Raw genomic sequence first — 17,135 nt, forward strand, 5'->3', positions numbered from 1 at the left:
GTGGTGGGCGGGTTTTTTATGTGTTGCATATTTGTTTTTCGTTCATTTTTTGTACATAAATTATGCCGTTTGTTTCTCGTTTGAATTGTGTTACATTTGGCATTACGGGGCCTTTTATAACTGACTATGCGGTATGGGATTTACTCATTGTTGAAGGCCGTACAGTGACCTGTAGTTGTTAATTTCTGTGTCATTTAGGTCTCTTGTGGAGTGTTATACTTCATCTTCTATTTTATAGTTACTGGTTGTTTGTTTTGTTGAAAATTGAAAAGAATAACAGCAGTAAAATTCTTCTCAATGGTTCAATAAAACTCATTGAAGATACAAGATACCAGGCTTATAATTATGTACTGAGGAATTATCAGTGACGCTGTTATAAGACAATGTTAAAAGTAAAATTGAAGTAGGAAGTTGAAGCGCACTGAGAACCTAAAACTATAACAGGTTTTGTCAAATACAGCCAAGGTAAACTTTTTCCGTTGTAGAAAATCCTTATTATTTCGAGCAATTCGACGTTTTGTACAACGAGTTAATTTAAAAAGAAAAAAGGCATTATTTATTATTAGTTTTTATAACTCCACACAAATATATTATTGATATGGCTTCATTTAGATTCCCGTGTGTGTATTGAACAAAAGAAACAGATACGTTTTCGTAACATTTATCAGATTTATGAATTGAAGGGATTTAAATTGTAAAAATAAAATATTTATAAAGAAATTTTTCATTGCAGTTTTCGGCATTTATTATGATCTCAAACAAATACTTATCTTCATAATGTAATGTTTATAAAAAAATATTTAATAACAATCACAAAATCTTAAAATTGAAAAACGTTTGACAAAATAACATTCAATGCGGTTGTGGCTATTACAAATGACACATATGCTGGGGTTGTGGCTATTACAAATGAAACATATCCGTGGCATGTGGCTATCACAAAAGGAACATATCCGTTTGTTATTTCCTCATTGAAGTATACTTTCATAATTCATTTGTAATTATTTTATTTGATAATCGATACTGACCTCTATTGTTGTTTTAATTCAATTAATTATAAATATAAACACAATGTCATTCTATCATACATTAAATAATGTTGTTGAAAGGTTTTGAAAAGAAGGTCAATATTTTAAAACTACATAATACAAATGTTAAGAGTTCTTGTATTCAAACATAGATTGCAGTATATAAAATTGTAAGCTTCGATTGATATACCAATCATGAATTTATATAATGAGTAATAACAAATGTATTTTATTAGCAACAATTTTGATTTTTTGATTTTTGAAGAATGCATGGTCATGTATACATTAACCTTGTAGTTCAATATTTGACTAAGTCAAGAAATACATATATATATAATAAAAGTGACAATATGAATTAAATGTTTTGTTATTGAAAAGATAGACACTATTTTTGAAATCATATTTAAACAATAAATAATTTATGAAAATATTTTAAATGTGAGGTTACTTTTTGTTCGTAAATCATCCATTTGTTTGATCTTTTTATTTGATATATTGACTAAATAGGTGTGATAAAAGTTGTACCGCAATTGGTTTTCCCCTATTATTTAGTATTTGTTAAATTTGCACTTTAAAAACAAAATGTGGATATTTCATCCTTGTGTCTAATAAAAAATACTTGGTATGAGTTAAGTTCTATCCTGTCCAGTAGTATAAACAAATTTTCACCTAACATTTCATTGCATATATATATATATAAGAAAATAACCATCACTGGATGTTAACTATTTAGTAATCAAATATTCACCCCCTTTTTGACGCTGTAATAAAGCAACATTAAAGTTAAAATCGAGTATGAAGTTGACGAACATTAAGAATCCAAAATTTGACAAGTTTTGTCAATTACAGCTCAGGTAATCGTTTTCCGTAGTAGAAAATCCTAAGTATTTCGAACAATTCGACGTTTTGTTAAACGTGTTAATTTAAAAGAAAAAGACATTATTTATTATTAGTTTTTATAACTCCACACAAATATATTATTGATATAGGTTCCTTTAGATTTCCGTGTGTGTATTGAACAAAAGAAACAGATACGTTGTCGTAACATTTATCAGATTTATGAATTGAAGGGATTTAAATTGTGAACATAACATATTGATAAGGAAATTTTTAATTGGAGTTTTCGGCATTCATTATAATCTCTAAAACAAATACTTATCTTCATAATACAATGTTTATAGAAAATATTTAATAACAATTACAAAATCTTAAGAATAAAAACAGTTCGACAAAATAATATTAAATACGCTTGTGGCTATTACAAATGAAACATATGCTGGGGTTGTGGCTATTACAAATGAAACATATCCGTGGCATGTGGCTATCAAAAAAGGAACATATCCACTGTTTTTTACTCATTTAAGGTGGTACCTAACACTACAGGGAGATAACTCTGTAAAATCAGCTTAACGTTTTAATTACGTTGTGTTGTAAAGGGAACAATAAGCTTTTCAATGATCAGAATTGGTGTTTGTCAAACTACTATATAACCAGTGTAATTTTTCTGACAAAACGGTTGGTTCAAAATTTTTGAAATTTTTATATTTTTGTTAAAGGGTCTAAGTAAATACTTTGTCAAAACTTTATGAAATTAAACGAGCCAAATTAATTTTAGTGAAAGTGTTGGGTACCCCCTTAAGTATACTGTCATAATTCATTTGTATTTATCTTATTTGATAATCGATACTGACCTCTATTGTTGTATTAATTCAATTAATTATAAATATAAACAAAATGTCATTCTATCATACATTAAATAATGTTGTTGAAAGGATTTGAAGAGAAGGTCAATATTTTTAAACTACTTCAATACCAATGTTAAAAGTTCCTGTATTCAAATATAGATTGCAATAGATAAACATGATCAAATTGTAAGATTCGATTTAAATACATTTTGTAACAATCTTGAATTGATATAATGATTAATAACAAAACAAAATAGATTTTATCAGCAACGAGAAATATTGCCAATGTTTGGAAATGGGGAATGTGTCAAAGCGACAACAACCCGACTATAGAGTAGACAACAGCCGAAGGCAATGAATGAGTCTTCAATTTAGCGAGAAACTCCCGCACTCGGAGGCGTCCTTCAGCTGCCCCTTAACAAATATGTATACTAGTTCAGTGATAATGGACGTCATACTAAACATCGAATTATACACAAGAAACTATGAAGGCAAGAGGCTCCTGACTTGGGACAGGCGTAAAATTGCAGCGTGGTTAAACATGGCTTTTTTTTTGTGATCTCAATCCTACCCCTATTAATTTAGCCAATGTAAAAAAACCTAACGCACAACAATAATCACAGTAAAACTCATTTCAAGAGAAGTCTAAGTCGGAGGTAAGAATATGAAACAAATGAAAATAAACAAAATGACAATAATGCATAAATAACAACAGACTACTAGCAGTTGCTGACATAATAAAATATATAAATAAATAATTTATAAAATTATTTTTAATGTGAGGTTATTTTTTGTTTTTAAATCTTCTTTTTTTCTTTTTATTTGATACATTGACTAAATTACCACAATTGGTTTTCCCCTATAACTAAGTCTTGTTAAATATGCACTTTTAAAAAAATTGTGCATAATTCCTATTTGTTTCTTATAGAGAAATGCTTGGTATGAGTAAAGGTTTATCCTATCCAGTACTATAGACAAAATTTCAACTAACATTTCATTGCATATAAGAAAAATAACCATCACTGGATGTTAACTACTCAAATGTTCATCCTTTTTTCCTATGTACGAGCTTTAGGAACCATGTGAAAAGTAACCTCAAGTTTCCAAAATATTCTATAGAAACACAAAATAGAAAATATTTGTGCTTTGAAACACCAAGATATATGTTTATCACTCAGATTTTTTTTTACTGTAATACAATGTAGGATTAATTTCGTACAACTGTAAAATTTGTAGGGAATATTTTGTTCAACCCTTTCTCGATTGCAACCGCATGTGACGTTTTGATTATGATTTGGTGGTCTTACATCTAAATAAATTAAGGCAATAGTTTAGATAATTGATGTTCATATAGCTAGTACGTGTGCAGCGAAAACTAAGCGTTTCCGGCAATGCATCCATCACTTATTATACAATAAATAGTCAGTCAGTCAAAAATCTTTGCCAGGAAAAGGTCAAACAGTACTGATCAGTAAACGCCAAATTATAAAAAAAAAACTTTTTGCTATACTTGCAACCTTATTTTGTAGTACAATCAATAAAAAAACAATACGAAACACATGTACATAATACATGCACATGTACATGCATATTAGAACTAACGAATTCAAATTATGATCGGGTTTGTACTAACACGACTGATGTCACATGTGAAGCAGGTTATACATGCCCTTCCGGAGCACCTCAGATCATACCCAATTCTTGCTGAGGTTCTAGGTGCTTAGTTTTTTTTTTTCTTTGCTGTGGTTTGTGTACTTTCGTTTGTCTCTTTGTCCTTTTTTTAACCATAGCATTGTCAGTAATTCATTTAGAATTAAGAGTTTGAATGTCCCTACGCCATGGTATCTTACGCTCTCTTTTTTTATGAAAAGCCCAACACTACGTAAAATATTTATGTAATAAGCATAATAATTCGGCAAACAGACAATCATAGTAATGCATCAAGCAGATACACATATTAAGTAAAGTGTTATTCCAAAATTGAAGCGTACTGTAGAACACTAAAACTTTGAACGGCATTGGCATGGGATTTTCTTACGGAGTGACTATTCATTTTCATCTGTTGCTTTGCATGCCACGCGATAATTGAAATTTAGTTGTACTTTTGTTCACATTTTTTCCCTAATTTTGTGTGCAGAATACTCATTTCAATCCTGTCTAATGTAATGTTATTTTAAATTTTCAGCTCGTATCAAGCCAGGATATACATTTTCAAAATATTTACCCAACATCACCCCAGCCCTAACCTTCGAAAAGCAATTTTGTATTTTCAGCTCTTATCAAGCCAGGATATACATTTTCAAAATATTTGCCCAAAATCTCCCAAGACCCACCCCTCAAAAATTAAATTCATTTTTCAAACTAAATCTCCGTCACAAATAGAAAATTGAGAATGGTAATGGGGAATGTGTCAAAGAACCAACAATCCGACCATAGAAAAAAACAACAGCAGAAAGTCACCAACAGGTCTTCAATCTAGCGAGAAAATCCTGCACCTGGAGGCGTCCTTCAGCTGGTCCCTATATATGACAAGAAAACAAATTCGAAATAAGAGCTAATTGAACTATTTTAACGGTAATAATGTCAAACAAAATATTAAATTAATATTGTATAAACTTCCCGGAAATGATTGATCTATAAACACTCGTTCAAAAAGTGAGGAAATAATAAATTGAAAACACAAGTCTTTTATTTCCTTGTTGAATATTAATTTGATTATTTATCATTAGAATATGATTTTGATCAATTCATAAAATATGGATTATCAATATACAATATAAATGTCGGAGCCAAATGAAGATAAATGTATAATACTACACGTAAGTATTTTTATTATTATCGCTCAACATCTTTATAATCTTATACATGTTGTTATTGTTTCACCAATTTCTAAAGATTTACGGACAAAATTAGCCGTTATGTGTTCTGTTCACGCGGTTCTGTTCAACACCATTTATTTCATTTTAGAAGCTAAGGTTTTTCTTTTTTTGGACTGTTGCCTGTCGTTTTCGTCGTTTTTCAGTTTAAGTCATGGTCTTGTTGGTTTTCAATAAGCTGATCTTGGGATCACCCTGTTTAACCAAACTTTAGACAATGTATTAAGTAAAGTCACAATAATATCTGACTCAAAGAAAAATTCAAAACGGAAAGTCCGTAACCAACTGGCGAAATCAAAAGTGCAAACACATCAAACGAATGAATAACAACTGTCATATTACAGACTTGGTACAGGCATTTTCTTATGCAGAAAACGGTGGATTAACCCTGGTATTATGAATAGCTCAACCTCTCACTTGTATGACAGTAGCATAAAATTCCGTAATATTCGTAATAATCATTAATAGCTTTTAAGAAACAAGTTCATAAAAAAACAAATGAAAATAAAGTTAAAAGCTGCTTGAACATGTTATAATAAGGTTATTGCTTTTTTCATTCGTATATGACTTATATATAGTGACTTTTTATATCTTTATTTAATGTAGTCATTCCAGTAACTACAGTAGTCATTCCAGTCACTACAATGGTCACTACCACTGTTTCAACTGATGCAGAATCTGTTAACAACGATGATAATTTTTTGGAGGTTTCAGTTAGCACAGCATGTATGTTAATCTATTTTACATTAATTGATATCATAATTTTAGACTAACTCGAAACTTCATTGCTTCTTAAAGGGGAACTAGATGTCAAATCATATTCATCGATTTGATCAAATTCTAATATATGATTTATAACATAACAAAATGTATATTCAAATTACAATAACAAATTTTAAATAAACAGTTAATACTGCATGTACTCGATACTATATCTATCTCAGAATTTCGTGTGTTTTTCAGTCAAGACAGCGAAGACGACATCAAATTTTCTTTCGAGATGACGAAAGGAGATTTTCGATTGTCATATAACCCAATATAAGAATAAACATAAAAAAATAGTGATCTCGTGCAATTAAAACTCTCTATCTATGTTTGATTTCATGTTATAGATTGAATCAAAAAAGTAATTGTCGGTTTTATCTGTCGAAGCAGTAAACAAAATGGTTTACCTTAGTTTCACTTTCAATGTTGACATATTCTTCCTTTAAATGGCTTGCCAAGATTTATGCATGCATTACCGATCTTTATCTATTGGGTTAATTTGAAGGTCACCTGAATACGGACTCGGTGAGGTCAAATAATTCACTTGCGAGTGAATACATCATCAGCAATGGGTCTTTGCTTTTTAGAAAGTGAACCAAATTGGTTGCCAATAATGAATTATTATTCAATAATTTCACTTATATTAATGATTGAAAAGAATCATCTTCTATTTTTTGTCATATCTCGTACCTATTGCTCCTTTAAAATACAGCGGGAAACTATTATATTTACGGATACAGGGATTCATATACAATGGCATAACTTTTAATACTAACATATATAAAGGTTACTTTCTGTGATTGATGAATATGGTCATTTTATAGCTGTCATATGTGAACCTTAACTGTCATTTTTAATTCAATTCAAATCAATTCAAATCTTAATTGCCATAAAACTACATATTTATAGTATGTAACACAACATATCAAAATGGAAAAAACATAACAACAAGATCATTAATATACACAATATATGTAAATAGTTTAGGAGTCCCCTGTCCTCAGTTCAATAGACTCTTATAAAAAGGATCATAGCTTATTTACCTGAATGTGTAAAATTGGTTTGAGTATATATATTATTTTAGCTATGTCATTTAAGGTCAAGGAACAGTAAATGGACTATGTCGCAGATTTTGCTTACAATTTGCATACAACCTTGGCTCGTTGAACTACAACTGAAAATCGAAAAAATAATACATTTATCTTTTTTATTATCTGAAAAATTGCAGATTGATTTCTTTTCATATGGGTGAACATTTGTATAGAAAGCACATGAAATCGGCGAAAAACCTTCTAAAATTTGTCTTAAAATCGCCGAATCACTTATTTTTCTTAAAAAACTATATTTTGTTGACACATTAATTTCTGTTTTAATGATATAAAATAATCATAGGGTCACCGACTTCGTTTTTTGTCTATTACTCAATTTGTTACCTTGTTGGTAGTGAAAAACGTCAAAAATCAACGTTTTACGGCCTGCAACGCGATAACGTTACGATTATTTCGACGTTTTATCGGATTTTTTCACAAAGGACGCAACTTTAAATGAAGTATACCGTAAAAACGAAGTCGGTGACCCTATCTTTATTTTGCATCATTATAACAAAAATTTATGTATCAACAACATATAGTTTTTTAAGAAAATCTATGGAGTAGAATTAGAGATTTGGCGATTTTAAGACAAATTTTAGAAGGGTTTTCGCCGATTTTATGTGCTTTCTATACAAAGTTCACCCATTTTGTAAGAATTCAATCAGTAATGTTTCAAATGATAATTGAGATAAATGCAATATTTTTTCGATTTTCAGTTGAATTTCATCGAGCCAGAGTTGTATGCCAAATTTTACTGAAATCTGCGACATAGCCCATTTACTGTAACTTGACCTTAAATTTATAAAGTGAATATTTATTTTATCAATTATCAAAAAATCAAAATAAACTTTTATATTATAGTGGTTTCTATTACAATATAAAAAGAAATCAATTTCATCATCAATTTGTTTACAGTTTTTGCATAATCTTTCTTCTTTTGGTATTTTAAGGTATCTTCCCTTTTCTATTAATAAATTATGGTCACTTTAACGAGAATATACAATAGTAATGTATAAAAAATAATTGTCTTAAACTTACACTGTAAGTGAAGACGCAAGCAACTGGCTATGCAGACAGAACTGTGCACTTGGCACAGATTAACGTAGAGCCTTTTGTTCGATTCATATCGGGTTTATTTTGTCTCCTGCTTTCCCTTACCGCCGATGAAAGGTGTGTGGAGTAACATGTGTGTGGCTTTGTCTTGTTGTATTTTGGATTTTTTTTAGAAAATTAATGATTTAAACTTATAAACTGTGTGTCGGGTGGTTGTCGCTTTGACATATTCACCATTTCCTTTCTCAATTTTATGTATTGCTTTTTTTAAGGATACACCAAAATACATTTGTGAATATTACTGTATAATATGATCAGTTGTTCATCTAGCAGGTTGGCATTTCGACCAATTTAGATTAAGTTTACGTGTTTATATATATTCTCATATGAGTATTAAATTGACAATCATATCACGTCTTCCAATGTTTTAAGGATACACGGAGGAGTTTTACTTTTACTCGTCAGAGAATAGATAGTTGAGAATTGATGAAACTTACTAAATGTTAAATGTTAAAGATTTTTAATTAATATAATTCACAATATCGTAATGTAAATCAACTAATACTTTTTTTTAATCTATTCCATACCATAATATTTTGCAAAAACCATGTTAATGGATACACTTTTCTATTTTGTAATAATTTTAAAGAATTTTGTATTGAAGGATATCCGAAAACAATTGAAAATAAATATGCTATAGAAACACATTACAATACTTCCGATAATATTTGGTTTTGGTTTCACATAAAACAGAGTAATGTTCTTTAATTATCCGTAAAATGATTTAGAAACTAATTTTCTATTTTTTCTAAGTTATTTTGACGCCAGATAGATTTTACTATAATTATTCGTACATGTACTTCACGATCCTTTCGGTTGTATAGCTCATAACTAAAGAAGTTTATTTAAGAGCTATATGATATATTGGGGAAAGAATAAATTCGTTTCACATACTAAAGTCAATCTTGACTGAGGCAGTTGGAATCTGAATTTTGTTAATTATTTACTATTTTTTCAACGGAGAACTTAAGAAAGGTGTTTTATATGTCATACCAGTAGAGAACTACTGACAAATGTCTGAGCTGATGAACACTTCCCGGCCTAGTAATATACCAACCAGTGTATCGAAAGGTTGATCGTATTGTTGTGGAATAAGGAATTCAAGTTAAACAATATAATGTGTACAGTGTTGTTGCATTTTAAACAAACCAAAAAAACATACATTACAGATACATGTGCCGCCCTTGTTTAAAGACGATTTTTTTTATTAGAGGCTCATCATACACATAGATGTACATGATATTATGACATTTCTTCTGACTTTATTCAAAACCAATTATTAATTTAATTCACAAGTGCTCAACTAAAACTACCCACAAATAATGTATTGTAGTAGGTACGAACAGACATGCAGACACTTGCTTTTCATTTAGAAAGCTGCCAGAACTATTCATTAACTATACCGAATAGTTTTGATGAGAACTCTTACTTTCCAATACATTATCCATGGTCATATCTTGCATATCTGATTTGAAGATAGAAACAAAGTGAAACCTGCCAAAATTTAAATGGAATCGATATATTGACAGGGTAAACATCTCTTGCTATGAATGCATCAAGCCCTATATAAATTCGGATGAAGATTCACAATAGGTAATAGGATGAAAATTTGGATAAGAAAAAATACTGTTTAATGTGAAGTCGCTATAGATTTAAAAAATAAAATAAAATAGCATTGTCATTATTGGTTTACAATATTAAAAAAACTCCGATTCTTTCTGGGTTTCATTCTGTTGTCCTGAACGTGTTTAATACTTTCAGTTTACACACAGTCGGAGTTCTCCTAGGAAACGATGTTTTGACCGTGTTTAATTTATTTTTAGTTTATACACATGTCGGATTATGTTGTGCATACCTATTATATCTGTATGTTTTGTTCACAAATGATTGTCAAAATAGGTTGAAACCATAATTTTCTACATAAGAAACTGTCTTTACCGAAGCAGCAATATGACAGCTGCTATTCATTCGTTTGATGTGTTTAAACTTTTGTTTTTTTCATATGATTCGGGACTTTTCGTTTTGAATATTCCTCGGAGTTCTGTATTTTTATTGATTTTCTTTTTTATACTTTCAGTTTACACACCATTCAATTTCTACTAAATGAGATTGTAAACCATTTTTATACTTTCAGTTTACACAACATTCAATTTTTTTCTGACTGAAGTTGAATAACCTATTTTGCATACTTTCAGTTTACACAACATTCAATTTTTTCTGACTGAAGTTGAATAACCTATTTTTCATACTTTCAGTTTACACAATATTCAATTTTTTTTCTGACTGAGGTTGAATAACCTATTTTTATACTTTCAGTTTACACACCATTCATTTTTTTCTGACTGAGGTTGAATAATCTATTTTTTATACTTTCAGTTTCTATTGAATGAGATTGTATAAACCATTTTTTATACTTTCAGTTTACACAACATTCAATTTTTTTCTGACTGAGGTTGAATAAACCATTTTTTATACTTTCAGTTGACACAACATTAATTTTTTTCTGACTGAGGTTGAACAACCTATTTTTCATACTTTCAGTTTACACAACATTCAATTTTTTTCTGATTTGAGGTTAAATAACCTATTTTTATACTTTCAGTTTACACACCATTCGCACTCTTACTGGGAATCGTTGTGACAATTGTTTTATTTAAATGTTACTATAGAAAACGGAGATCGCTGTAAGTATAAACGTCTGTTTTCAATAATATATAATTATTTTGTATGCATATCATATATACTAGTCAACAATAGAAACGATACGCGACTTTTAAATGATGAAAGTATTTAATATAAAACAAAATGAGATACACTATTTTAAAAAGCTTTCATTTGCAATGTATGCAAATGTGATAAGGAAAATGAAAACCACTCGGAAAGTATCTAAATTCCGTGTAAACGATCATAGGGTGCAAATTAGTTTTGCGGAAAGTTGAATTAAAAATCGACACATAATTTTCTAAGTGCTATATTAAATTTCAAATTTGTTTAAAAATATTCAATGTGCTAATCAAAATATGTTCATGTTGTAACTAATGGGATGAATTATTGTTTTTTTCAAATTTTTGGGAAAAAAAGTGTTTTTTGAAAATTGTGTGTGTTTCTTCAGTGTTCCTGTTGTTACTTTGATGTCCTCTCATAGTTGATGTATTTCCATCGATTTGAGTTTTTTAGCCGGATGTGTTAATTTTCTCTCAATTGTTTTATAACTTTTGAACACCGGTATACATACTGTTGCATGTATTTACAAATATAAATTGAACGCCACAGCCGACCACCAAAACGCAAAACCCGGAAAATAGTGACATTTTATTTGCGACATTACAGGAAACCCAGAGTACGAGAAGAAAGCTTCCATCATGACAACGCCGTGTACTGGGACCATGATGCAGCATTCCAATTGGACGGAATGGTGGAACTGAGAGAACAGAGAAGAACAGAAAGCAAGTAACATGATAACATTAAGGTCACGGGGGTAAAGATAAATATGATTACAGATCCAAAGGAAACAACAATTGAATTAAAGACAAAGATAATAAAGTCATGAAAGAATGTCAGATCAGAAATCTTTGAACTCATCTTAAACAACTCCCGTGTTCTCACTTTTTGTTGGGGGGGAGGGGGTGATGACCGCATGCGTTATGTAATTGTTTTCTTGCGTTTTAATTCGTAACGTGTGTTCGCGTAATATAAACAATATGTACAATACTATTATGATAGGTCATTTGTAGAAACGGTGATAAGTACTTCATTGATGGTTTAATTGACACAAAAAAGGATGAGATATTTATATAATATTAAGATGTAAAAGGATGTCATATAATTATAATTACTAAGTTTATGTAAGGTTATAACAAAAATACTGCATCCGACCAAAAATCTAATCTTTTCAATAGACGTTTAAGATTCATCCGAGTCCTCGAGTACTCGCGAATAACTTGACCGAGTATTCGAGTATTACATTTCATACCTTTCGACATCCCAAGTAAATAGTGCTTTGATGAGGTGGTATGAGTCCCAATGAGACAACTATTCAAACTTTGATTTCATAAAAATTAGACAATTACTTTTACGATCATAAGTCTTTGAAGAAAGTACAGGACGTTGTATCTAGTGTAATACATATCGTATACATATAAGTATGTGGTTTGAACCACATTGGATCATAAAATATGAATATGGAAAAGGGGAATGTGTCAAAGAGACAATAACTCGACCATAAAGCAAACAACAGCCAAAGGCCACCAATGGGTCAACATAATATCAACTTATTGTGTGAAGCTTTAAAACTATTTCAATATGAGGTTTATTGAGCCCTCTCTTATTTCATATGAGGTTTACTGAATCCTCTCTTTGTTTCATGTGAGGTTTACGGGGCTCTCTCTTTGTTTCATGTGAGGTTCATTTGTCTCTCCCTTTGTGTCATGTGAGGTTTACTGAGCTTTCTCTTTTTTTCATGTAAGATTTAATAAACCCTGTCTTTCATGCTAGGTTTACTGAGCTCTCTCTCTTTGTTTAATTTGAGATTTACTGAACCCTCTCTTTGTTTCATGTGAGTTTTAATGTGCCCTCTCTTTGTGTCATGTGAGGTTTACTGAGCTCTCTTTTTGTTTCATATGAGGTTTACTGCACTCTCTTTGTGTCATGTGAGGTTTACTGAGCTCTCTCTTTGTTTCATGTGAGGTTCATTGGTCCTTCTCTTTGTTTCATGTGAGGTTCATTGGTCCTTCTCTTTGTTTCATATGAGGTTTACTGCACTCTCTTTTTGTTTCATGTGAGGTTCATTGGTCCTTCTCTTTGTTTCATATGAGGTTTACTGCACTCTCTTTTTGTTTCATGTGAGGTTCATTGGTCCTTCTCTTTGTGTCATGTGAGGTTTACTGAGCTCTCTTTTTGTTTCATGTGAGATTTACTGGGCTCTCTCTTTGTGTCATGTGAGGTTTACGGGGCTCTCTCTTTGTTTCATGTGAGGTTCATTGGTCCTTCTCTTTGTTTCATGTGAGGTTCATTGGTCCTTCTCTTTGTTTCATATGAGGTTTACTGCACTCTCTTTTTGTTTCATGTGAGGTTCATTGGTCCTTCTCTTTGTTTCATATGAGGTTTACTGCACTCTCTTTTTGTTTCATGTGAGGTTTACGGGGCTCTCTCTTTGTTTCATGTGAGGTTCATTGGTCCTTCTCTTTGTTTCATGTGAGGTTTACTGCACTCTCTCTTTGTTTCATGTGAGGTTTACTGAGCTCTCTCTTTGTGTCATTTGCGGTTTACTGAACTCTCTCTTTGTTTCGTATGAGGTTTACGGGGCTCTCTCTTTGTTTCATGTGAGGTTCATTGGTCCCTCTCTTTGTTTCATGCGAGGTTTACTGCACTCTCTCTTTGTTTCATGTGAGGTTAACTGATCTCTCTCTTTGTTTCATGTGAGGTTTACTGAGCTCTCTCTTTGTGTCATGTGAGGTTTACTGAGCTCTCTCTTTGTTTCGTATGAGGTTTACGGGGCTATCTCTTTGTTTCATGTGAGGTTCATAAGTCCCTCTCTCTTTGTTTTTTGTGAGGTTTACCGAGCTCGCTCCACTGGGTCGATGCCACTGCTGGTGGAGATTTATTTCCCCGAGGTTATCACAAGTCCAGTAGTCAGCACTTTTTGTGCTGACATGAATTGTCATTGATATGGTTATATTTATAAATTTACTGTTACAAATTTTTGAATTTTTGGAAATAAGCTTTTCTACCTCAGGCATAGATTATCTTTTTAGCTGTATTTGGCAAAACTTTTAGGAATTTTGGTTCTCAATGCTCTTAAACTTCGTACTTTATTTGGACGTTTTAACTTTTTTGGATTCGAGCGTCACTGATGAGTCTTTTGTAAACGAAACGCGCGTCTGGCGTATATACTTAATTTAGTCCTGGTATCTTTGATGAGTTTATTTGTCTCATGTGAGGTTTATTGAGCCCTCTCTTTGTTTGTGATGTCAATACAAACATTCCGTAGTTGTGACATCTAGGATACAAAATGCCAGACAATTCTCTAAAAGAATATAACATTTATATCGCATTTTAATACAAATATCATTTTAATTACAGCTGTATTCATTACTGACAGCAGACATCGGGGTATACAGACAGACATAGGTGGAGATTGCATACATAATTTCGAAAGGTACACTCATTTATTTGAATAAAATGATGTTTTGTGGGCAGCAACCCAACTGCAAAATGACATTTGATAAAAAGAGAAGAAACGCAAAACGTCTTCAATAATCATTTTAATATGCCTACCTCTAAATAATCCGAAGTCTATAAAGTTTGTTTTTTTCACAGAAACAACTGTTTAAACTTCATATGAATCGGATCCAGACTTTATTTACCTATCATTTGTATTTTTCGTATATTTCGCACCAGGATATACAGTACTAGTGTACAGTGTCATGTGATAGAATCAATGAAAATGACCTGGGTAAATTGAAATGAATAACGATTTTTTTTTGTTACAAAAACAGTTTTTTTAGTCATCTTAGAGCTATATATGACAAGGTTGAGTTTCTATGTAATAAAATTTATCATAAGTTTCCAACTATATTTTAGATCGCTTAATGTAGTTTAAAAAAGTTCTGAATAAAGAAGATGTGATATGCAGATAGATTAGTGAGTGACATGCAATATTCCATCTTTACTATTTTGACAAATAAACTACATAGTTATGTAAATTTACTTTCAGGACCTACCAACAGGACGAACTAGATAATATGTCACTGGCACCATTGCCCCCGCCACCACCACCGCCAATCGATGATCCGTTTTCACAGGCAATGGCACCAAACCCACCTAGTCGTAGGTCAAAAGACGACTGTATCCGAACTGTACCAAGTTACCGGAAATCAAACATACCTAGTACCTTACAGAAAACATGGATTTTCAACAGTGAAGATAAATTAGCAACAAGCGATCATTTCCAAGAAATTCTGGATGAAGCTTTCCAAGATCAAAACTCACCTCTCCATCAAAGGGAAAGCCATTATATGTCTGTTCCTAGTGTTGTTTTAATTCCAAATCCAGAAGAAGGTCCACCATGTTGTCACGACGTCCGCCATTCTTACATTAACATTAAAAAACTGGACGGAAACACGATGTCCGAAAATAGTCTAAATAGTTCGCAACAGATTCTCATGGACTACGAAAACACAAGGGTTTGGGTCAAATCAAAGGAAAGTGATCTTAGTGACGACGAGTCACATATTGACTTCCGTGACGCAAATTTTCAAGACTGTGTGAGGAATACTTTACATAGAAAGGAAATTAAATCACGTAACATATCGGAAGTAGACGATCAATACTCATCTTTCGCTACTCTATCAGCACCAAAAAAGCCAGAGAGACCACGAACTGGTTACGTCGTTATGGAGTTGACAGAGGAAGTGATGTCATTCCTGAAAGTAAAGGAGAATAAAGTTGGGAAACCGTTAACTCTGTCTCACGAAAACATTCCGCCTGAAAAAATCTATTATGATGACCGCCTGAAAAATGGATATTTATCGATGTATGAGAATTAATACTAGTAACCAAAATGCAGGTGATAGTAAATAAACCTACATGTGTATTTTAGAGTAAACATAAATAAGATATATTCATTTTGATATCGGTAACAGATGTTCGGCTATACATGTATTACCATTGAGAAAATATGAGTTGAGGTTGTTGGGCGTGGGCTTTTGAGAAAACTTGAGTTAAGGTTGTTGGACGTGGCCTTTCTTTATAACTTTTTGTATTTCCGTTGTATCTTCCCAAGTAATGCCAAATAAAATGAAGCCTCTAAACTTTTCCGTATTTTATTCCGATTCGGCACAATTTTTGATAACTTTTTTATACCTTTAGTCTGGTATCTACTCCAGTGTTTTATAAAATTGAGATTATCTCTGCTATACTCCCATACCATCTGTGTTTTTAACTTCAATGTTATGTGAATAGGAAGATGATTTTAATGTCAGTAACGAACATGTCTTATCATGATTGACCGAGCAGCATGAAAGGTCACAGCAAGACAAAACAAAGGATTGCCTTTCTTTTAATATTCATTAGCCCACATGAAACTTTCTAGCTGTGTTTATCAGTGAATGTTTTGTTGGTTTAGACGTTTTCGCTATCAATGAAAACTAGATATATTTGTAAATGTGTTTAAATAACAATCTATCAGCACAGCAATCGACCTAGTGCTGTAAACAATCGGAGCGTCCCTGATACTTGTCAGGATATGCTTCCGTCAAGAACTTTTGAAACATTTGAAAGCAAGTAAGTATTAGTCATGTCAGTGGCGAAACATGGTTTACTGGGCCTATGCTACCATCTTGCACCAGTGTGCATGATTTATGTTTATTTTATATTTTGGTGAGTGGTTATAATTAACCGTAGCCATAACTCATTTCCAAAACGAACCCTAAAGATTCGAGATTATCTCTGATCTTATTATTTTTCGAAAAGTTACAGTTTTTCCATTGTTTTGGTTTTTTTATGAAATGTACTATAACTGTGTATAAATGTATAGAATAAAGTGTTTGTACAGAGAAATAAAAAATATAAAATTCA

The 17,135-nt window shown here is 31.6% G+C and overlaps 1 protein-coding gene across 1 annotated transcript; it reads left to right on the top strand.

Annotated features, from left to right (window-relative positions):
• Positions 1–5,384: 5,384 nt before the first annotated feature.
• Positions 5,385–17,135, top strand: LOC134686814 (uncharacterized). Its single transcript, XM_063546619.1, has 6 exons — positions 5,385–5,532; positions 6,196–6,315; positions 11,161–11,242; positions 11,889–12,004; positions 14,640–14,715; positions 15,274–17,135. Exons 1-6 carry the CDS (start codon positions 5,517–5,519, stop codon positions 16,103–16,105), a joined length of 1,242 nt encoding a protein of 413 aa, XP_063402689.1. The 5' UTR covers positions 5,385–5,516; the 3' UTR covers positions 16,106–17,135.

Source organism: Mytilus trossulus, chromosome 10, assembly GCF_036588685.1.
Source record: "Mytilus trossulus isolate FHL-02 chromosome 10, PNRI_Mtr1.1.1.hap1, whole genome shotgun sequence".
NCBI lineage: Eukaryota > Metazoa > Mollusca > Bivalvia > Mytilida > Mytilidae > Mytilus > Mytilus trossulus.

Excerpts from the sequence above, each read along its gene's own strand:
- LOC134686814 (XM_063546619.1), top strand. Across the intron at positions 6,316-11,160 it reads GGTTTCAGTTAGCACAGCAT|TTTACACACCATTCGCACTC; the intron begins GTATGTTAATCT and ends TTATACTTTCAG. Across the intron at positions 12,005-14,639 it reads AGAACAGAGAAGAACAGAAA|CTGTATTCATTACTGACAGC; the intron begins GCAAGTAACATG and ends TTTTAATTACAG.